This window comes from Homarus americanus, unplaced genomic scaffold (genome assembly GCF_018991925.1).
Source record: "Homarus americanus isolate GMGI-L3 unplaced genomic scaffold, GMGI_Hamer_2.0 scaffold24523, whole genome shotgun sequence".
NCBI lineage: Eukaryota > Metazoa > Arthropoda > Malacostraca > Decapoda > Nephropidae > Homarus > Homarus americanus.
This window is the reverse complement of record NW_024744357.1, coordinates 5669908-5695149: the sequence shown is the minus strand read 5'-3', so window position 1 is coordinate 5695149 and position 25242 is coordinate 5669908. Positions and strand designations below refer to the sequence as shown.

The 25242-nt window shown below is 40.7% G+C and overlaps 1 protein-coding gene across 9 annotated transcripts in view; it reads right to left on the bottom strand.

The window, feature by feature from the left end:
* LOC121877713 (mitogen-activated protein kinase kinase kinase 9-like) overlaps positions 1-25242 on the bottom strand; it is a 105818-nt gene that overhangs the window by 12098 nt on the left and 68478 nt on the right. For 4 of the 9 annotated variants that reach the window (XM_042383547.1, XM_042383548.1, XM_042383549.1 and 1 more), the window contains exons 4-10: positions 22123-22303; positions 18455-18603; positions 18171-18346; positions 17787-18018; positions 12978-13088; positions 3146-3208; positions 219-422 (exon numbers count right to left, since the gene is read on the bottom strand). In XM_042383547.1, the coding sequence (XP_042239481.1) occupies positions 219-422; positions 3146-3208; positions 12978-13088; positions 17787-18018; positions 18171-18346; positions 18455-18603; positions 22123-22303 (1116 nt within the window). The remainder of the gene's footprint in view (positions 1-218; positions 423-3145; positions 3209-12977; positions 13089-17786; positions 18019-18170; positions 18347-18454; positions 18604-22122; positions 22304-25242) is intronic. The other 5 variants (XM_042383553.1, XM_042383550.1, XM_042383555.1 and 2 more) reach the window with 5 other exon arrangements.

Below are 25242 nucleotides of genomic sequence, written 5' to 3'. Positions count from 1 at the left end.
CGCAGTGACTCAGACAAGTTAAGTTTGCTTTTTTTTTCCTTCAGAGTTTTATTTTATTTATCCAGTGAATCTGATAACATTAAGTTTTTTGTTTTCTTCTGTGTCGTTTCGACGATTACGATCTGAGTCGTCACTGAACCGTCACAGTCATATGACATGACAATCACTGGAATGCTTATGGCCAGCATCTGCTTGTTGGTTACCCATCCTAAACTTACCAATCTCTGGACCATAGGCTGTTATCTGGTTGAGCCCCGTCATGGTGGCTGTGTACGGAAGGGGCCGGAGAGTTTTCTCTAGATTGGGCGCAGACTTACTCCATCGTTTTTGGTTGTCGTGGTGCTGGGGGATGATGTGGCCTCGCTCCTTCTGGTGCGCTGTGCTGGGGCCCCACGTCTTGCCCTTCACGCCATCAGCTGGTACTGCAAGTGGAATATAAATTAATTCATCGGAGCGATCAGACACGAGCGTATGGTGAAACTTTTCGATGAAATCCAGAAATGTCTCAAAACAAAACATTTTTTTTTTATTTCTTGATAAATTTTAATGTTTTAAAATATCACAAATTCTTAGCAAAGACTTTTTTTGTGATTAGTAATTAAGATAAATATTAAATTCTTACTGAAGTATATTGTTTGACTCAAAGTATTACTACATCAAACATACAACACTTTTTACAGATAAAACTTCAAGTGACTTAACACAAACTGTACAGTTCTGTGCTGTACCTCTCAACTCTCAATAACATCATAAAAACTTGCAACAGGTCTAGAAAAAAAATATTGACATAAAATTCCAGGTACAATTGTCTTATGTCAATATAGTGTACGTACTAAACTGTAGGTAAGTACTGTACGGCTAGTGAGAAAAAACACCAGAACTGTGTTGGTCTAAACTAGTAAAATCCTCAGTACAGTAGTAGTTATATATTGTCTACATAAACACTAAATCACAGTTACCGTACACAGCATTCTCTACCTCATGCAGTGCTTCATAATTGTGGACTAACACACGCACTTTTGTAGTACAGTAATAATAATACATTTAATTAACAAAAGATGGAATTAGCAGGATCCCATTCTCAAAAAAAGAAAAAGGATAAATTATTATGTTTGCAAATAATAAATTAACTAAACATAACATAACATAGTCTTAGCACAAGCAATAAAATTTTTATAGATGAACCATTGTCTATTTCTCATCATCATCGTCAACAACAGAAGCAGTAGCAGCAGTGTGTGTGTGTGTGTGTGTGTGTGTGTGTAGTGTGTGTGTGTGTGTGTGTGTGTGTGTGTGTTACCAAAACTTGTCCCTAGAGAGCATTTCATAACCTAACCTATCTATCCAGCTCTCTTCACTTCTGGCATCCCAAACAACCATCAGTATTTGTAAGTGTTGGTTGGTGGTGGCCAATGGGGACAGAGCTCAGTTGACAGGATATATATGCGAGTGCATAAGCATCATCACAAATACTGAAGTGAAGTGAGGTGAAGTGTGTAGGTTGAGTCACTTGAGGGGACCGAGAAGCACGTTAAAGGAGAGAAAAACAACAACAACGCTGCTGTCGGTATTACTGTAGCTGCCGCATAAACAAACTCGGCGCCCAACATCAAGGAAGGGGACCAACCCACGTCAACTCAGGACATTAGTTAACAGTGGCATGTGTATTTAGAGTTGATCTAAATCCCACCACAAAGTGTATGGAACCTGAGGCTTTTGTCTCACACACTCAACACAAATTATATGCCTTTGTGTCTTATACAACTCACCACCCAGAGTCCTAACATGTAACCATAACTTGTCTGAGTACTGTACTTCTATCTGTCTCATCCACCTGTCTATCAATATTACCACAGTCCTCACTAGCAACAGTTCAACAATGTCTCACAAATTACTAAAATATGTTCACTTCTCATCAGATTATATTTAGAAAAACAAACTAAATCAGCTTCTTATAATGACAATAAAACTTTCTCACACACACACACACACTTGTCCTGATGGTTCCAGTGGTTGAGTGATATGGTTTGTGAAACTGATAATTACCGACATAAACAGGAAATTTCTCAAGATAATTCGTCCTTCTTAGACCTGAGCCATGGATGCTTGGTGTACAAACTCTGGTACACATAAATTATTGTACCAAAAACACAACTAAACTCACTAACTCTTACTAACTGTCTCCATAAATTAATTATAAAAGGTGGCTAAAGAACAGCTTTGTATGAACGCTCCTCATATTTGTTTTCTAACTAGTGTACAGAGATATCAATCATCATCACAAACCACTTAACTTAACCTAAGCTAACTCAATCAAAGCAAACCTAATCTAACCTAACTCAACCAAACCTAACTAAACTTATTGATAACCTAACCTTACCAAACGTACCCTAACCTAACCTTACCAAACGTACCCTAACCTAACCTTACCAAACGTACCCTAACCTAACCTTATCAAACGTACCATAACCTAACCTTACCAAACGTACCCTAACCTAACCTTATCAAACGTACCCTAACCTAACCTTATCAAAAGTACTCTAACCTAACCAAACTGCACCAAACATAACATATCCAAATGGGGCGTGAACAGATACAGTGTTCCACATACAGTACAGTAGTTAAGCTGCTGGGTCCAGGGTAATTAAGTCATTTATGAGGTACTGTACTAGCTAGTGTGTACATACATAAAGTACTTCATACAGTCTGTTGCCTCCAAACTTCTCTCTCACATGCAACATTGGGCTATTGAAGTTCTCTGTTTCTATTCTAATGTCTGATAAATTCTCACTCTTATACATTTTCTAGTTATTAATCAAAAGCGGACAATATCCGCGCTGTCGCCGCCGGTACCTACTGTACTAGAGGACAGACTCGGACACTTGTCGTCTATGAAACAATAACAACAAGAAAGCTTCAATGACATGACTATGAAGGAAGATTCTCAACAGCAAAATGCAAAATAGAAATGTTTTTAGTGTTTATGAATAAAAAATATTAATTAATAATAAGACATTAAGACCAGTGTTCCATAGGTTATAAAGTCATACAGTACAGGATATAAATGAATAAAAGACCAAGCATGCAACAACATCTCAGAGCAACAGAAATTGACGACCGATGGAACAGCTGGACCTACACTTACTTTGATACTCTAAAATATTACAAAGTATGCTAGGAGGACATGGCAGGCTTTCTAGTGAGCATACTAAAAGGGGAAAAGAAAACGAGCATTAGAAGTCGTGCAGACGTAATCAAACTCTCCTAAAAAGGGGCAATCAATCAAATGCAGTAAAACTCCCGAGTGAGCACCAAGATGGCGGGGAGGGGAAGGAGGGGGGAACACACGGAGCTCCGGTAATTAACCTCTCATCTCTATATAGTATTAGTGGCTACAGTACTGAGCTTATCATCACTGTGTAACAACAATAATATTTTCCATCCTAGAATAAACTCACTTGTAAATAAAGAAACAAATATGAGGTAAATGTTACACTAAGTACAGAACTGTAGTGAGAACAAACTATACTGTACTAGACATGAGTTTAAAGATAGTACCGTACTGTATATACCTACGCTAACATTAATAATTCAATGTTAACGAAAAGCACTTCTTTACCTAAACCACATCCACGACCTCTCCGTCTCGGGTAAAACAAAATAATTCTTACTATAAACACATTTACCTTTGTTATCTACTGCGAATTAAACGACGAAGCGGAGGTGAAGGAAACAGTAATAAATAATGATAACAAACAAACAGAATGAGGTCATGACAGAGAAGGGAGAAGAGAACATTAGTAAAGGTAAGATGAGGGAAAGAGAGAGGGGTCAGGATCAACATGAACCATGCTAAGCTACCACACAGCACCAGGGAGGAGAAGCTTGTCAAGTATACTGAAACCTCCACCTAACACAGTAACCTCTCCCAGATACAGTAGGTGAAGGTTTCAGAGAATACAACATAGTGTCAAATACTACTACAGTATCTGATAAACATGAGGAGGCCATCACACCGCCACCATCCTGGGTAGCGAAGGTAAACACATTATATTATGTTCTCACTGTTAGTACTTCAGTCATAGTGTACGGTTCTGTTCTGTTCTGTATATGCACGTGTGACTACTTACCAAAAATATCATAGCAGGTATACTGTAATGTACTCCAGTATTAAAGTAACATTTACTATCACAAAATTTTTCATTCACAGATCAGCAGAGCATAGACATCTATTTTTGTTGCTTTGAAGCTAAAGAATGTGTCCAGTGTGTTAAGTAAAAAAAAATCTATGTACTGTACTATATTATAATAGTTATTGTGTGTAGATTATATCTTTTATACTACAGGGTATAATGTACAATATCTCTCTGCTCTCACAGAATCCTTAGGTATATACTCTTGACCAGTCAGTGATGCCATACTGTACACTTGTTCCACACTCAGTCACCAGAGAAATACATTTTTTCACTTATACAAAAGCTTCACCAAGTTACAGCTATGACCTGTATATATTGTATTATTCTCTCTTTATTGTGTACCGCAAGTAAGCCGAGGACAAGAGCAAATACTGTACAGGTATATGTGGAGGGATATTTCTCCTTGTTATATCAGCTCTTTCCCACCACGTGTCTTACATCACTCTCAGTATTGTATCCCCAGTTCATTGAGGTTATATGAGCCCTTGAGAGGATATTATCTGAATACATCTACTGGCTCTGGAAACTCTCTCTCTCTCTCCCTCTCGTACGTAAATATAAACGTTAAGTCAGTAATCGTTTATTCTTTGTCAAGGTTCATCAACTTCTATGCATCATTGAAAATAAAGATGATACATTCGGATAAAGAGGTTTGTCTGATACATTAATACAATGTGCTAAGAGGCAGACAGTTTGGCACAACACGTTGAGGATGATCCCGAACACCACCCGGATAAATATAAACTTTCCCGGGAGAAGAAATCGTTCAGTAAGAGATTATAAAATTATCTCAAGAGTAGAAACATGATGAAGCAGAATACAGTACAACTACAGTAGAGGCTGAAAGATGTAATGCTGCACACAGTCAACACACCAATGATGAAAAATTAGAAATACAGTTAGTACAGTACACAAAAAATGTACAGTATTCCAGAAAAAGGTAACAAGACAGTGTGAGAGAATATACAAAAGTTTATGGTACAGACGAAGAATTGCATAGAAGCAACTACAGTATATATATAAAAAGGTCAAACATTGTAAACCAGGAAACACAATCAAGTACTAAGTGTCTAAGTAAAACAAAAGACTGAGAGTTCACATGACTCAGGAGATGATCCTATTATAAGGTGTCTTTATCAGAGGGTTCAGAGCTCACACAATACTGTCTTCTTGCTCCTGATTATGAGGACAAACTGGTAATTTTTATAGTGTGTCTTTGAATCTAATAAATGGTGCCACACAACGTCGATCACCAATATTTGAACATAAGACATAAATTCATATGTTTCAGAAAGATATACAGAGACAGTCCCCAAGTTACCAACAGGTTACTCTCCTGGACCCTATTCAAAAGTTAATCTGTTCATAAGTTAATCTGTTCATAAGTTAATCTGTTCATAAGTTAATCTGTTCATAAGTTAATCTGTTCATAAGTTAATCTGTACATAAGTTAATCTGTTCATAAGTTAATCTGTACATAAGTCAGAACAGTGTTAATTCCACAGGTTAGGTTGTGTTAAAGCACAACCCTGCCCATACAAAACAACAATAACATCCCATACATAACAAATACTGTAAATAAAGTGATGTTAACAATATAGAATAATGAAATTATTGTAAAAATTGGGATTTCAATTACGGATAACTGGAGAGTATTGTGATAAATATATTGGGACCACGTTTGTAAGTGTGGGTGTTTGTAAGTGTGGGTGTTTGTAAGTGTGGGTGTTTGTAAGTGTAGGTGTTTGTAAGTGTGGGTGTTTGTAAGTGTGGGTGTTTGTAAGTGTGGGTGTTTGTAAGTGTGGGTGTTTGTAAGTGTGGGTGTTTGTAAGTGTGGGTGTTTGTAAAAAATGATTTCAATGTACGGATAACTGGAAGTATTGTGATACCCCCGTTTGTAAGTGTGTAGGTGTTTGTAAGTGTGGGTGTTTGTAAGTGTGGGTGTTTGTAAGTGTGGGTGTTTGTAAGTGTGGGTGTTTGTAAGTGTGGGTGTTTGTAAGTGTGGGTGTTTGTAAGTGTGGGTGTTTGTAAGTGTGGGTGTCTGTAAGTGTGGGTGTTTGTAAGTGTGGGTGTTTGTAAGTGTGGGTGTTTGTAAATCAGGGACTGCCTGTACTTATTTCTCCAACACGTCTGATTTTTCAAATATGTTTCAATTGTTGTGACACTGATTTTTAAGTCACACACACACACACACGCGCACGCGCGCACGCACGCACACACGGACACACACACACACGGACACACACACACACGGACACACAGGACACACACAGTCCCACATCAATAACACATTCACACACACACACTACACACACACACACACACACACACACATTCGTAACCCATTCCCCAAATATGTAACTGTATATTTTCAGCCTTCTGGCTGCCAAGCTCTTTCAATAAACCGTTAATTATTATTATTATTATTATTACACTCACACACTCACACACACACATTACACACACACACACATTATAGTACAGTACTCTACTAACTCTGAACCCCTAACATGACTGCCTTATTAAGCTCTCCCATAACAACACAACACAAACTGAAAACAACTAAAGTTCTTAAGTCTTAGTGAGGCAAGACACCAACACCACCACCATTATACTTCCTCCAGTCAAACCTCCATATAACGTACAACTCTCTTCATACACCTCCATGGTTCATTATATGGAGGCTTCACATCTAACGGACCCTCGATATAACGGACTCTCCTCTCCATATAGTCCATTAAATAGGGGTCCCACTCTACATCCTCAAAACCTACTACTTACAGTGTATGAGGGGTTAATGTACCTGAAGCACTAACTGTTCCTGCACCACAGTTAGTTAACAACACTTACACCACACCACACCACACCACACCACAGTCAGTTAAAGAATCAGTTTAATACCCCCACTAAGTGTGAGGTCATGATGACATCTTCATTATCCACAACCACAATGGCCACATGTGCTAACCTTTTATTAAGAAGCATTTTGAGACCTGAGAATCCACTCATTTAAGACCACCGACCTGAGAATCCACAATCACCATTTTACCTGGGAATCCACAATCACCATTTACCTGGGAATCCACAATCACCATTTTACCTGAGAACCCACAAAGAATTATACTGATGTGAGCAATAAACAGAGTCCTCAGTAACATCTGGCCTAAACAGTTCGACCATAATACAGTTGTAGCTCTCTGGACCCAAGGCCGTCATCCCCCACTCACCACCTAACCCAATTTTATTGATAACCTTACCCAAAGATATCCAACCAGACCCAACCAAATGTAACCTTAACATAACCACTGTTAACTCAATTAATCTAAATGAGTTTCTCCAGTAAACTAACTTCCTGCTTAAGGGTTAACATGAGACCAATATATGACACACTTAACCTAGCAGTAACCCAGCTTCAAACTGTGTGCACAATAAGTTTGGATGAATATATTTGTTATCATCAATTATTTCCATTCCAACTATTTATTTATTTACCCTTCTTTACACCTTCGTAACCTAAGCTACATAACCACCACTAACAAGCCACCCAACAACATCTCTCCACTACACAGAAAACTGTTAACTTGTATCCAGTTCACTTTTATTAAATCTCTTGTTTTATCATTATAGTCTTTCACACGACCTAACTTACCTCACACTACTGTACTGTACTACACTTTTAACTAAGGATACAGCTATACACCTTTAGTTGATGGGCCTTTTTACTCCTTGACCTTTGACTCTAATCACCTTGTGAGACATTTGTCAATGTCCTGACCTGGCCAGTTCATTAATCACCGTCAACAATGAAGACCTCAGACTGAAGGATGGAGACCATATTCATCCTATAAAACAAACTGAAGGCACCTACACATAACTACACCAACACAACACCAACATTAGCAAGTCTTACAGGTAACCTCAGTGTATGGATGAGGAAGATATTGTACTGGCACCAAGATGGTGTCACAGTACTGTATTATCAACCGAGTGATGATGTGCAGTTATGAAACAATCAGGGGCATTCTATCATGCATATATGTGTGTTTATATATAAATATATGAGGAAATGATGGTTTAATAAAAACTATCAACTCTGATGGTTTAATGTTTCATCATTCATATGGTGCTAAACATATTGTCACTGAACTAGACTAACTATGGCTTGTACAGTATATATAAAGATGAAGAGAGCCATAATGGAGGAGCTTACATGAGTTAAGACAAGCCCTAAGAGCACTCACGTACTTGTCCTCATGTAAGGCGGTGGGGAACGAAGGCCTAGATAACAATTATGCCCCACCAGCCATTTCAAATGTTGTATTACTGTAAGATGATGGGGAACAAGAACCCTATTTTAACCATGGTAACCCACCACCTACTACTACAACACAGTCATGTATTAATCAATGTTTATCACAAGTGTAACAATAATCTGACAGTCAAGAATAATTTATATACAGTATAGGGATAATTATGTGACCAGTGTTCAATAGGGTACATGAATTTAAAGCTTTGTATATGATGCATGATAATGACTCAAGCTCTGCTCCAGTACAGTAATTACAGCCGAAATTGAGTATAATTCCTGTAATAAACATGGAAGAAAACTGGCTTAAAAAAAAAAGATCTATTATAAACATTATGTAAGAAGGACTTTATACAGCGACACATTCCATAACCTACCATCTCTACTGTTAAATATCTGGTAATAATAACAATATTTTAATTTCTTTCAACTAAACACTGGACACACTAACTCACACTAAGACCATGCTTACAACACCCACTGATATAGTGTTGGGTCCCTGTCCTAATGTGTCCCAACCTAACCTAACTTAAACCATTAGGAGTGAGATTCATTACTACAGCACTGAGTGGCAACAATAATGGTTAGGTTAAGTTAGGTTAGGTTGTGGGGTGAAGTTGGATTCTCTTGTAACTGTAGGTAAGTTTATGGAGGAGTTATCCCCAACACCTATGACCAACGCTACAGGATTTGGAAATAACTTTAATTCATGATAGAGACTTTGTGAATAAATAAACTTAAATTTTACACTTTCAAAATCTTTCCAATATTCAAACTGTGGCAACATTGTTCTTTATACCTGTAACAAAATTAGAATCAGTGACTTGAGATTATGACCCAAGTGAGTGGGGTCAAGTCAGGTGAGGGGGCACTAACACCTCATCCTCCTCACTTGGGGTCATTAAACAAAATAAAGAGAACAAGAGAGTAGAGTAAACTGTTATGCCACAGTTGAGGATAAAGACTCCAGATGATGGAGTGTGGTGGTGCAGGACCTGAGGACCACAACTCTGTACTGTACTCTGACCACATTAGTCTTACAGCCTCTGGTGGCTCTTAATGGTCTTAGGTGATTTGTTCAAGACAATAATTAAAAAACTTGATAAACTCTTCCATAAAAGTGTAAAGTGTCTGAGAACTGTGCGTGTCCTTGGTAATATTAATATGCCAAGATGTATGGTGCAAAAATTATGACTTGGGTACATCTTGTGTGTGATTTATCACTATGGCAAACAGACTAGTGAGATACACACACACACAGTGAACAGCATGGTGAACACACACAGTTAACAGCATGGTGAACACACACAGTTAACAGCATGGTGAACACACACAGTTAACAGCATGGTGAACACACACAGTGAACAGCATGGTGAACACACACAGTGAACAGCATGGTGAACACACACAGTGAACAGCATGGTGAACACACACAGTTAATAGCATGGTGAACACACACAGTTAACAGCATGGTGAACACACACAGTGAACAGCAGCATGGTGAACACACACAGTGAACAGCATGGTGACACACAACATGGTGAACAGCATGGTGACACACACAGTTGAACAGCATGGTGAACAACACACATACACAGTTAGCATGGTGAACACACACAGTGAACAGCATGGTGAACACACACAGTTAACAGCATGGTGAACACACACAGTGAACAGCATAGTGACACACAGAACAGTACACAGTGAACAGCATGGTGAACATACACAGTTAACAGCATGGTGAACACACACAGTGAACAGCATGGTGAACACACACAGTGAACAGCATGGTGAACACACACAGTGAACAGCATGGTGAACACACACAGTGAACAGCATGGTGAACACACACAGTGAACAGCATGGTGAACACACACAGTTAATAGCATGGTGAACACACACAGTTAATAGCATGGTGAACACACACAGTTAATAGCATGGTGAACACACACAGTTAATAGCATGGTGAACACACACAGTGAACAGCATGGTGAACACACACAGTTAATAGCATGGTGAACACACAGTTAATAGCATGGTGAACACACACAGTTAACAGCATGGTGAACACACACAGTTAACAGCATGGTGAACACACAAGTTAATAGCATGGTGAACACGCAGTTAACAGCATGGTGAACACACACAGTTAACAGCATGGTGAACACACACAGTTAATAGCATGGTGAACACACACAGTTAACAGCATGGTGAACACACACAGTTAATAGCATGGTGAACACACACAGTTAATAGCATGGTGAACACACACAGTTAACAGCATGGTGAACACACACAGTTAACAGCATGGTGAACACACACAGTTAACAGCATGGTGAACACACACAGTGAACAGCATGGTGAACACACACAGTGAACAGCATGGTGAACACACACAGTGAACAGCATGGTGAACACACACAGTGAACAGCATGGTGAACACACACAGTGAACAGCATGGTGAACACACACAGTTAATAGCATGGTGAACACACACAGTTAATAGCATGGTGAACACACACAGTTAATAGCATGGTGAACACACACAGTTAATAGCATGGTGAACACACACAGTGAACAGCATGGTGAACACACACAGTTAATAGCATGGTGAACACACACACTTTGAACAATATGATGAACACACACACACAATGAACAGTATGATGAACACACAGACACACATCATTCACTGCCATACGTTCTCTGTACAGTATGAGATGTGTTATACAGTATTCCCTTAAGGCTTGTGTCCCTCAGAAACTGACGGATTGCCACGGGAAATAAATAAAATAAATCTGAGGCTGTGTGCCAGGGTTCAAGAGGAGTCAACACTACAGGTCATTATGTACAGAATTTTTGTAGATTTAATAGCCTATTGTACTGGCAGAACCAAGTCACTAGCTATATCCTATCATGCTTCTCACTACCACAGTTCACTATCACTGTGTGGCCCTAACGTTCACACAGTGTTATTTCAAGTTTATGTTTATTTATTTATGTTATTTTGTATTTCTTATATTGTCTTACACATACATTATGTTGTTATACAAGTGCGTATAGCTTTTTATATATGTACAGTATTTTAAACACTCCTGAGACCGGCATGATAAAGTCGCGGATTTTGCTTTCTCGTGGGGTCCATTTTACCTGACCCCTGCGAGCTTTAAGGGAATACTGTATTAAAGTGTTCCTCTGCACCAACCACACACACATCACAACACCACACAACACATCACACCACATCACAACACACTAACAATAAACCTTAAGATCTAAATATTTTTCCCCCCATTCCCCTGAGCAAATTAGTTATATAAAGTCCATTTATATAGTGTATACAATATATATATATATTAAAATATGTATACTGTATACTCTCACTTTACCTCTAAATAAATATTCACAGGATACACATAAAAATCATTAATCTGGGTACAAACTGCAGAGACTAAATTGTTGATCATCCAACGGCCGAGACAACATCTTTACACTACACTATGTATCTGTTAAGTCGTTCCAACTAGTGATGGCTGAGCACAAGGCTAAAATAACCTCAACTGTTTTAAATCTTAAAATGAAATTCCATCTATAGTTTTTTTTAACAATATGTAAATATGAGTGAATGACTTTGTGTTAGCTTCACTCAACACAAAGTTAATTGTTAACGATATTACAGTGAAACCTCCATATAACGTACTTCTCTCTCCCTACAGCCCACTAGATGAGGGGCTACACATATAATGGACCCCTCAATATAATGGACTTTCCTCCCATATAGTCCATTAAATAGAGGTTTCACTGTGTTGTACTTAAGAAACTGATCAAGTTATTTTCCTTTGTTTTTATTAAGAATTAAAAATGTAACATGCAGTTCTCTTGTCCTCAACCACAACCAAATATTACTTAATGTTAGTTGAAGCACATGACTGACCATGCAGAGACAGTCTAATATATACGGCAATGGTCTGATATATAACACGGCGTCCATAGTGTCTTATACACACTTCAGGTGATCTACTATAAATACAGTATTATTATTAAGTTCAAATTAAGTTTACTATGTGTGAGAGGAAGATAATTGTGTGGAAAGAAGAGGCAAGGAATACACAAACTGTTGTAAATATAAAAAATAATAATATTGTTACTGTTACTTGTGAACATAAACTAAAATATGAAAAAAAAAATATATTTGCAAGTAAAAAATGATTAATGACCAAATGTTAGGTTGGTGTACAGTATAATGTAACTGTACATTAGTTGTGTTAATCTTGTAAAAAAAAATAATACAGTACTGACTTTCCTCATTAAGAGTGATGCACCAAAGGTATGTTGAGTGATCTGTACAAGAACTACTTTACACATTATCCTTGCCCCACACAAGTTTATATTAGACCATGTCTGCCTGGAACACTCATGCCTAACTAGTTCTCCGTTCAGCCCTGTCTAGTAAGAGAGAAGCGTGCGTCACTTACATGCAATGGCCCTGAGTCTGGGTATGTTAGGGGAGCCCGGGGGACTGTCGGGGCTCGTAGGGTTAAGAACAACACCTGCGGTCGGCTGCACCGTGATGTTGTGCCGGAAATCTACAGGAGAGTAGAGGAGAACACTGAGGTATTGTTGCCACATGCACCTCACAACACCCTTCTCTTTCTAGCTGTGCTGTGTCAGCTAGCTCTATGACTGTCCACCCTGACTCACTGAGACAACTCTCTGTCCAACCCATGCAATCTAGCCCACTCAGATCAGCCCACACTGGTGTAACCTGGCCCACTCCAACCAGCCCACACTGGTGTAGCCTGGCCCACTCAGACCAGCCCACACTGGTGTAGCCTGGCCCACTCCGACCAGCCCACACTGGTGTAGCCTGGCCCACTCCGACCAGCCCACACTGGTGTAGCCTGGCCCTGACCAGCCCACACTGGTGTAGCCTGGCCCACTCCAACCAGCCCACACTGGTGTAGCCTGGCCCACTCCGACCAGCCCACACTGGTGTAACCTGGCCCACTCCAACCAGCCCACACTGGTGTAGCCTGGCCCCTCAGACCAGCCCACACTGGTGTAGCCTGGCCCACTCCGACCAGCCCACACTGGTGTAGCCTGGCCCACTCCGACCAGCCCACACTGGTGTAGCCTGGCCCACTCAGACCAGCCTAGAGTGATAGAGCTTATGTGCAGTTGTTGTCAGTCAATGAAGTGATCTTGAGTCAATTAATATAAGGAAGCAACAAACTGACTACCTTCAACACAGCCATTTGGTCAAAACAGGAAAGTGTTTAAGACAGCAATGAAAGACTTACTAGTACAGTATACAGTAGAGTATCTAAGCAAACTAAAGACATGAAAAGCTGTAATAAGAGAGAATAATAACAATGGCTGGTGAACTGACACTTGAGACATGAGCCTCAGTTGTCTTATGACTGACTCAAACATTAGTTTTATTAACCTACACAATGACCTAAGTAATGGTCCTCTGGAGGAGGTCTACACAAGAAGCTCATGTCTGTATCCTTCAATCATTCCTGAGCAGCGGCTGTGCTTCAAGTGCTGGACCTCATTACTGTGAACACGTGTAGTACCAAGAGCCTCATTAATGTTAAATAATATAATTGTTCCCCAAATTAGTACTGTACCATAATTCCCTGATGAATTATATTGTATAACAAATGGTTTTATAATTAGTATCTGTTACCATAATTAATTCTTGTGTACAGCAAGACCTCTATTTAACGGACTACAGCATATTATGAGAGACCGAAGTCTGTTATATCGAGGTTCATTAGCTATGAGACCTCTATATAACACACTACAGTATACCCATTAGATTACTGTAAGTGTTCCTCTCATGTTAGTTTATTACACTTAATACTACACCAGGTGCTTCAGTCAGAACAAAACTTGAGTTAAGTGGTGCAATAAAACCATACAGTACAGTACTTCTCTTGGCCGAGGGACTCCACATGACTTTTGGATGCAAGCTACAGTATTTAGTTTATAACATGAGCTTCATCACGATCATTTGCTGCTTTTTATTCCCAAGACATACAAGTGTTATCCCACTGTGGTAGAGTAACCCGACAACAGAAACTTATTTCCTGGCTCCCAGTGGGTCACCTCACCTCTTAGCTCCCTACACGACCATTACCGATACATACTGTATTTACCTCAACTTAGTCCTGTATCACCTCACCTCTTAGCTCCCTACACTACCATCACCGATACATACTGTATTTACCTCAACTTAGTCCTGTATCACCTCACCTCTTAGCTCCCTACACTACCATTACCGATACATACTGTATTTACCTCAACTTAGTCCTGTATCACCTCACCTCTTAGCTCCCTACACTACCATTACCGATACATACTGTATTTACCTCAACTTAGTCCTGTATCACCTCACCTCTTAGCTCCCTACACTACCATCACCGATACATACTGTATTTACCTCAACTTAGTCCTGTATCACCTCACCTCTTAGCTCCCTACACTACCATTACCGATACATACTGTATTTACCTCAACTTAGTCCTGTATCACCTCACCTCTTAGCTCCCTACACTACCATTACCGATACATACTGTATTTACCTCAACTTAGTCCTGTATTATTAAGGCTCACCAATAACTTTGTAGGCGATTATTAATGTTGACGTTATAAAAGGGAAAAGTGCGTATAATATTTTCTCTCAAGTTTTTCCTGTCACTTCCTACAGCCGTTGATAGATGAGTAATGTCTTAATACAGTACTTCATGTCCACTCTACTCTACTCTACTTTACTTTACTCTACTTTACTTTACTTTACTCTACTTTACTTTACTCTACTTTACTTTACTCTACTCTACTTTACTTTACTCTACACAACATGAGAAGGAAATATGAATCTATTTAACTTCCTTAATAAAGCCTGAGACTGAAGTTAGGTTGATGGGTATGAGACAATGATTAATAAATTGTTCAATTAGTCTTAGGTACCTCAGTGAGAGATCCTGATCTAGCGAGGACATTCCTGAGGGTGTATATAGTTCTCTCTTCACCACACGGAGGAACCCCAGCTTGTCACTGATACATTTACAATATAGATCTTCACTATATAGACCAATCCAGTTTGCTCATGTTAAAGGCAGCGTCCGGCTGAAGCACGAAATTCGTTAATAATTGATCAGTCAATATCAATTTCCTGTCAGCAATTAAGGACACCAGATACAGTGTTACTATACACCCTGAAATGGTTCTGCCTAATCCCTAATACCTGGTTCTCCCTTATATTCTTATCAATTTTCAAAATCCTACTTCTCCATAATTTCTTGCTAGATTACGTTTAAATTTATGTGGAGTATGGGTAATGTACTCCTCTTGAACTTGACATATAGATATTTCTGGTTATCGCTTTTCTTTTCAGTCCATGAACTTTTTTCCTAACTTACCATTTTACCTCAAAATATTTATAAAGATAAATCAGCAAATAATAAACCAAGCCAAATATAAAGAAAATCTATATGTTCAGCCATGCACAATATATTATTTTACTACTTAGTTTTTGTTTTATTAGAATTGGCTCATAAATGGGTCAGCCTTAGGGATTTGAAGGTTAGAAAAACTCGTTTTGAGATACGGGCCGATAGGGTGACGCAAGAGCAACACACGGTCGAACCTCACTATCGCTTCTTTCATGGGTAACTGAGGCCTACAAGCAGCTCAGACTCTCGTCTTGCTGCTAGCTCGCTGAGGGAGGTGCCAGATACTGATTTTTACCAAGTAATTGGTATTACTTTACACCAAAATATTATTATAAATACTTTTCTACAGCTTTTGCTACATAAACAGAAGGGCCCTCCAAATGAAGGGAGGGGGTAGAAAAATCATGCATAGCTACATAGCCATAGGCAACAGCTTTCCTCAGGAATTTTTCTGAATAATTTTCATAATTTTCTGATTTTCATCGTATTTTGAGCCGGACGCTTTCCTTAAAGAATCTACAATGTACTATACTGCCATAAAATATTAACCAGCGAAGATGAAGACTTATTGTTTAAACACAGGAGAATATGAGATCAGAGTTTTAGTGATGTATTAAGAGGTGAAGCTTGAATCCAGAATCATCATTACAAAAGTCTTGGCAAAATACTATTCTATATACTGTACTGTACTGTACTGATATGCAAAGTTGTCTACATACATTCTATATTACCCATTCTATTATTAACTTAATATTATGAATAGAAATCTTAAAGAGTAATAAATACAAACAATAAACTACCATAATGGTTAAACTAAGTCTTCCTGGGTGAAGACAACAGATTGCACCAGGGAGTCGTCTGTTGTAGCCTCAGTCAACAACATGCATACGGAGGGCAACATCTACAGTACACCCTGGGACCCCATACACCAGTCAGGCTAGGAGTTAATATGAGATAAATATAACTTCTGATGTGAAAAACAATGTTTATTGGGAATTTTTTTTATTAGGGTTTCTCATCAGACAAGATAACTATGTTAAAAAACTTGAATCTGGCGGCCAAATGTTTTAGAATAGTTGACCCGGGGTGCTAGATGCGGCCCTCGATGGTAGTGCACCGTACAGTAGTGATCTTCAGTGATTCATTATTACTTAATTATGTTCAAAGTACAAAGTGTAGATAACTATGTTGCCAACTGATCAGTACTAATAGACCATTGTCCACATTCACTACTAAGATACAATACTGTACTTGTGTTAGATATAAGACACTACTGTACATACTCTCTATCTCTCTCTTAAGAAAAGCAACTTTATATCATTCTGGCCCAAAAAGGGGAGGAGCATTATACTGCACACATATCTAGGGGGAAAATGACCTATGTACTCATCTATGTTGGAAAGACTTCTCATGAAAATTCAAAAAGAGCAAAAAGCATTTACTAGTACTGTACTGTACTGTACTGTACTGTCTCACTAAGTTGTACTGTACACAAATGGTGAGGTGTTAACAGTAAAGTACAGCCCAGTACACTAACATGCATACCATAATAGGGGTGAACAGCCTGCCATCCTAACATGGTAGTTAAAGATGTCTTGTTTATTCATTACCTTGACTGGTTCCTGGGGCTCACTCTTACACAAGCCTGTTACATTAGCTCCAGCAATCACCAGAAACTTACTTCACAGCAGCAGCATGTCACAGCTTTCAGTAACTGTGAGCAACTTGTAACCATCTCTGGGTGTATGTCTCTCAGTCCACCACAACTGCGTACGGGTACTTACTCACCGCCAGATCACAATAAGTGTCGTCCCGTCCACTTACCCGAGGGAGCGGAGATCTGGTGCGATCTTGTGAGGAGTTTCTTCTTGAACTTTCCTTTGCGTTTCTTTGGTGTGGGTTTGGTTGACTGCTGCTGTATGGCTATGGATATCTCCCGCTGCAGGAGCTCCATCTCTCTGTTGTGTAGTTCCTGCTCCCGCTTCTTCAGTTGTTCCGCCATTTGCTTCTGCTTGAGTAACGCCCGGCGGACTTCCTCTTCTCGACACCGAAGATCCTGTGATATTGATCTGTTTCTTAATGTGAAATGTATTGTGCATAATATTGTTTTAGAAATGTTTTCCCAAAAAGTAATCCCGTACAGGTGTGTGTGTGTGTGTGTGTGTGTGTGTGTGTGTGTGTGTGTGTTTTTACCAATACTGTACTTACATTTTCCTTCATTCTGATCTCATTAACCTTCTCCTCTATCTCCACCTTCCAGTGCCCCTGCATGGTGTGGAAGCTCTCATGGGGAGTCTGCGTGAAGTTAGACCGGCTGATTTCGTCCAACTTGCTCAGGATGACCTCAAGAGTTGGCCGAGCGTGAGGATCTAACTCCCAACAACCTGAGGCGGTAAATATTTATTCGTTAATAAACAATCAGAGACGAGACGCAGTTCAATTTAGTCGGACTTTACTTTAGGACAAGAATGGTCTATGTCACAAGAACTTACCCTCCATGAGCTTCCTCCAGTTGGTGGGTACCGTGGTGGGGATGTGTAGGCGGAGCTTATTCATGGCGACCCCGTAGGCGATGGCCAGGGTGTCGATGCCCTTGTAAGGCGACTCCCCCGTCAGGAGCTCCCATAGCAATACACCGTAGCTGTTGGGGAAAAAGTGAATGTAGGAAACATCGCCACATACATCAAAATTAAACTGGTGGAAACATCAGATATCTCACCTACAGTACAGGCATAGACATAGGAAGCGGGGGGGCAAAAGCCCTCCCAAACGTTGACAAGGACAAATTTTGGGGGCAGTAATCTCAATACAATTCGGGCAGAAAACAATAAATTATAAATTACTAACTATAGTATTTACATCTGTTAATATTACGTTTTCATTTCATTTGCTTAAAATTTTCAAACAAGTAAAAAAATGGAATTTTAAAATTTAATAACTATCAAAAATAATATTACAGTATTTTTAATGAAATATAATACAAAAAATACCAAATATTATTAAATATATTTTTTTAATAAGCTAACATAAAAATTTTAAAGAAGCAAATGTACTCGGTGTGGTAAAGTTTCACTGTGGTAAAGTTTCCCCCGCACTGGACCAAGAGAAAACAGGTACCATGACTGCCATCAGCTGGCAAATGATGTTTGGTAAACACGCCATGCCCGGCGTACAGGATTCTTAGGTAAGAACCCGAGGATTTGGTTTTTTTCTGGGTTTGAGGTTGATTTTCACATTGTATTTGTAGTGAACGTATATTGATGGTGAATACCGAAGGATTCTGAAGGCAAGGTACTGCATTATCTGCATACAGTATTGACTAGTGTTAATTTATGATGAAAATTGAAGAGATGAGCTATCAACATCAAAGGAACTTGCGTGATCTTCATCGGAAGGAATCACAACAAATTTCCGAACCATTTCCACTTAAATTTCAGTACCTGTATTAGGTAACGGTGACCAGTGCTCAAAAACAGGTGACATATCTGTATATATATACAGCTGCTCCCCGACTTACGGCGGGGTTAGGGACCGACATCCTGGTCGTAAGTCAAAATGGTCGTAAGTCGGAAATGCTTAAATACACATAGAAAATCGAAAATGGGGGTCCCTTTTTCTTCTCAGCACCACAAAACATTCATTTTTAAGCTTGCCAGCGATTTTAAAGTGAATTACAGATGAAAATTTTGTCTGTGTACTGACTTTGGGACTCGAAAATATGTAATTTGACCACATTTTGGTACGACTGAGGCAGGTCGTAAGTGCGGGTGGACGTAAGTCGAGTAGGTCGTAAGTCAGGGAGGAGCTGTATAGTGATATCTCCGTTATCCGGAACAATTGGTGCAGAGCACTTCCGGGGATGAGAGATTTCTGGGTAACGAGACGACTCTCACAAAGCTGGAATAAAAAGTACAGCTACTCCTCGACCTATGACATACTCGACCTACGACCACCCGCATTTACGACCTGCCTCAGTCGGTACGACCACCCGCTCATACGACCGCCACAGTCAGTATCAATTTTTTTTTTCAAATGACTCGCGTATTTTCTAGACCAAAACATTTCCGTCCCGTACGAAAGCGTATCGTGGGATGGGTCGCGCCGGCTCGTGGCTACAGCACCCACGCTGTACAACACTTAGTTGGTGTTTGGATTTCGTTGTTCTCGCAACTGATTGCGCTGTGTGCCGACATTATTTTTGTATCTAATTCACTTTAGAATGACTGGCAAGCATAGAAGTGAGAGTGCTGGTGGTGCTCAGAAGAAAAGGAGACAGTCAATTACTTTTGAGACGAAAATGAAGATAATAATGCAGTATGAAAATGGAAAAACAAGATGGTAATTTTTACTTTATTCAAGCTACTACTACATGATTACAGTCACCTGTAACTGTCACTTGTGATGATTAGGGGGGAAACTTGCTTGACCCCCAAAGTTACCAGGGCCGGATTAAGGGTCTCATAGGCCTGGGGCTAATTAAGTGCAGAGGGCCTATCTCGGGCTATTTATATAGCCTAGAGTATATAGGCTAATATGTATGTATGTATGTATGTATGTACGTACGTATGTATGTATGTATGCATGAATGTGTATTATATATGAATTTTTTAATATATGCTTGCATGTATACGTTATACTGTAGCTTTATAGCTCGTTTATTATGGCTACGAAACACTGTAAACACAAGCATTATAATATTATCATTGATCATAACACGAGCTTATTTACATGTACTGTACTGTACAATGTACTATATAATTATGGCAGTTATAGATTTTTAGTTTAAACATCAATTACAATGTCTTCACTACATATACTCTATCATTAGCAAGTGTCATCAGTTATAAACTTCTATTTCATAAGTATTTTATCGCTCGAAAATCAGACACTCACTCTCAGCTGAAAGCCCGTAAACAAACTCCCGTCCCCCGCGACTGAGAAGCTCCAAACTTTCATACTTTGGCCAGTAGCAACAGATTAATGCCATCAAGAGCCAATCACAACTCCTAAGGCGGGAATACTCTCTTGCCCGGGGCGGTAAATTTGAACGTCAGCGGCGCAAATTATAAACAGCAATGAGATCTAAAATAATTATCGCCAGCCGGGAAAGCTCTTTAATATTTCAACTCACCCGCCAGGAATTTTTATTGCCTGTGGTGACCGGACTGGCTATTTTGTGCTATTCTAAGAAAGACCTATTAGAGAAAGGGCTTATATTTTTGTAAGGAATTTTGTGGGGCTATTTTTTTAGTGGGCCTGGGGCTAAAGCACCATCAACCCTTCCCAGTCCCATACACCAATGTGTACAGTACAGGTCACAACTTTTACTATTATAGTATTTAATGTTAACTACTGTACAACATCTTCTCCAGTTTAGTATTACTGTACTGTACAGTAAGAACAACACAAGACAATATATGGTAAGATATACAGACACAGTACAGTAAAACCTATACAATACAGTACCTTTACTGTACTGTACTGTACTGTACTGTACTGTAGTGTACTGCACTGCACTGTACTGTACTGCAATATACTGTACTGTACTGTACATTATAATGACTCACCAAACATCAACGCGCGCACGCACCCATACACACACATCTCACCCAAATATTATTTAACACAGTAAGTCTTCCAGTGGAGGAAGTGTTTATCTATAAAGTTGTCCCTTCAGTAGATTGTAGCTTCTGCCGCTCCACAAACCCCAATAAACAGAGTCGTGAACCTGAACCATTTATGGACGGAGTAATGTATCAGTCTACTGCTTCACGAGTCTGAGTCTGAGGGTTCATGGTTCAGGAGGAGAGGCAACGGGACTTTTGTGGTCGACTGTACAAAGACCTTCACCAGTTACTTTCATAAACTTATACTGTAATGTCTCTATTAGGTGAAGCCTTCAGTGATGGTGGCCATATTATTGGGTATAAGAAGAGGATAATAAACATATTGTTAACAGGTAAAGTGGAGGGTTTGGGAGGGAGGAGGTAGAGGGAGTGATGGAGGAATGATATTAAATGTTGGGCCAATACTGGAGAGATACACCACTTGAGAGAGAATAGTGAAGCAAGGGCAGGGAGGAGAGTGAGGTAGAAGTACAGGTAGGGAGGATAGTGAGGTAATGGTGGGGACTAGGGAGGTAGAGGAAGGAAGGACTTACCTCCAGACGTCAGAAGCCTTAGAGAAGGTAGAGGTCTTGATGACCTCAGGAGCCATCCAGGCGTAGGTGCCCGCGGCAGACATCCTCGTCGTCTTGGACACTTCCCGCGCCAGACCAAAGTCTGTGATCTTGAGCGTCTTGAACTGTAGCTCATTCTTGTCTATAATCTCACTCAGCAGCACTGTAAGTTATGGTCAATGTTAGTTTAGTTTGGTCACTTACAATATTAATGACACTACACTTTAATGGAACACTGATGATGTAACACTGCACTATAATTACACCATATTTACTTTCAAACTCTCATATTAACTATACTTGTAGTTTAAAGTTTCCCTGTACTGTATGTGTAGGTGAGGTCCATTGTACTGTACTGTACTGGTTGAAGCTAAATCATCACTCTTAGTAATCCAACCTTATAAATAACAATATTAATATACAGTAATAATAATAATAATAATAATAATAATAATATACAATAATAATAATAATAATAATGATAATAATAATAATAATAATAATAATAATAATAATTAAGTCTTATATTATCATTGCCAAGTTTCATCACAACTCTCTCTCTCTAAAACACTAATAAAAAATACATTACTTTAAATATTGAAGTAGCCTGAAGCATACACACACACACAGTACAGTATATATATCATACATGTAGTTACATAAGTACAATTATACACCATATACAGAACTATACATATATAATCACTCAACAGTACATATATATAAAGATACACAGACGTACATGTATACATTTAAAGCACTAATGGATACAAACAAAACAGACATACATCAAACAGCACTTGACATTTAACTCCAACCTGTAGTGACACACACAGGTTGCCAGCCACTGGAGCTGACACACACCACCGTACACCTGCTAGTGAAACCTGGCGACTACACACCCTAGACTTGTCCTCCCTAACTCCCTCCCTTCTTTACACCCTTACACCCTTACACCCTCACTCCCTTACACCCTCACTCCCTTACACCTCCCTCCCCCCCCTTACTCCCTCACTCCCTTACACCCTCACTCCTTACACCCTCACTCCCTTACACCCTCACTCCCTTACACCCTTACACCCTCACTCCCTTACACCCTCACTCCCATTCTTACACCCTCCATTCCTCCACCTACCCCCCCCCCACAAGTTACAGTGTCAATACTGAACAGCAGCAGTCGTCTCGCCCCGCCGCCCTGTGATGACAACAACGTAGGTCACGTGATGCTCATTACAACAATCTCCGCCCACTACGACAATCTCCGCCCACTACGACAATCTCCGCCCACTACGACAATCTCCGCCCACTACGACAATCTCCGCCCACTACGACAATCTCCGCCCACTACGACAATCTCCGCCCACCACACAATCTCCGCCCACTACAACAGGTTGTGGTCACTAAACAGTCTCCGCCCACTACGACAGGTTCTGGTCACCAAGACAGTCTCCGCCCACTACAACAATTCTCCGCCCACTACGACAACTCCGCCCACTACGACAATCTCCGCCCACTACGACACTCCGCCCACTACGACAATTCCGCCCATCACAACAGGTTGTGGTCACCAAGACAGTCCCGCCCACTACGACAGGTTCTGGTCACCAAGACAGTCTCCGCCCACTACAACAATCTCCGCCCACTACGACAATCCCGCCCACTACGACACTCCGCCCACACGAAATCTCCGCCCACTAGACAATCTCCGCCCAATACGACAATCTCCGCCCACTACGACAATCTCCGCCACTACGACAGGTTGTGGTCACTAAACAGTCTCCGCCCACTACGACATCCCTCCCACCACGACAATCTCCGCCCACTACGACAATCTCCGCCCACTACGACAGGTTGTGGTCACCAAGACAGTCTCCGCCCACACGACAACTCCGCCCACTCACGACAATCTCCGCCCACTACGACAGGTTGTGGTCACCAAGACAGTCTCCGCCCATCACGACAATTTCCGCCCACTACGACAATCTCCGCCCACTACGACAGGTTGGGTCACCAAACAGTCTCCGCCCACTACGACAATCTCCGCCCACTACGACAATCTCCCCACTACAACAGGTTCTGGTCACCAAGACAGTCTCCGCCCACTACAACAGGTTGTCACCAAGACAGTCGCCCAACACGACAATCTCCGCCCACTACAACAATCTCCGCCCACTACAACAATTCCGCCACTACAACAATTCCCGCCCACTACAACAATTCCGCCCACTACGACAATCTCCGCCCACTACAACAATCTCCGCCCACTACAACAATCTCCGACCACTACGACAATCTCCGCCCACTACAACAATCTCCACCCACTACAACAATCTCCGCCACTACGACAATCTCCGCCCACTACAACAATCTCCGCCCACCACAACAATCTCCGCCCACTACAACAATCTCCGCCAATATGACAGGTTCTGGTCACCAAGACAGTCTCCGCCACGACAGGTTGGGTCACCAAGACAGTCTCCGCCCACTCACGACAGGTTCTGGTCACCAAGACAGTCTCCGCCCATACGACAGGTTGTGGTCACCAAACAGTCTCCGCCCACTACAACAGGTTGTGGTCACCAGACAGTCTCCGCCCACTCATACAGGTTCTGGTCACCAAGACAGTCTCCGCCCACTACGACAGGTTGTGGTCACCAAGACAGTCTCCACTACAACAATCTCCACTACGACAACTCCGCCCACTACGACAGGTTGTGGTCACCAAGACAGTCCGCCACTACAACAATCTCCGCCCACTACGACAGGTCTGGTCACCAAGACAGTCTCCGCCCACTACGACAGGTTGTGGTCACCAAGACAGCCCCGCCACTACGACAGGTTGTGGTCACCAAGACAGTCTCCCACTGCCTACACAGGTTGTGGTCACCAAGACAGTCTCCGCCCACTCAACAGGTTGTGGTCACCAAGACAGTCTCCGCCCTCACTACGACAGGTTGTGGTCACCAAGACAGTCCCGCCCACTACGACAGGTTCTGGTCACCAAACAGTTCCGCCATCACGACAGGTTGTGGTCACAAGACGTCTCCGCCACTCACGACAGGTTGTGCACCAGACAGTTCCTGCCCACTACAACAGTCTCCG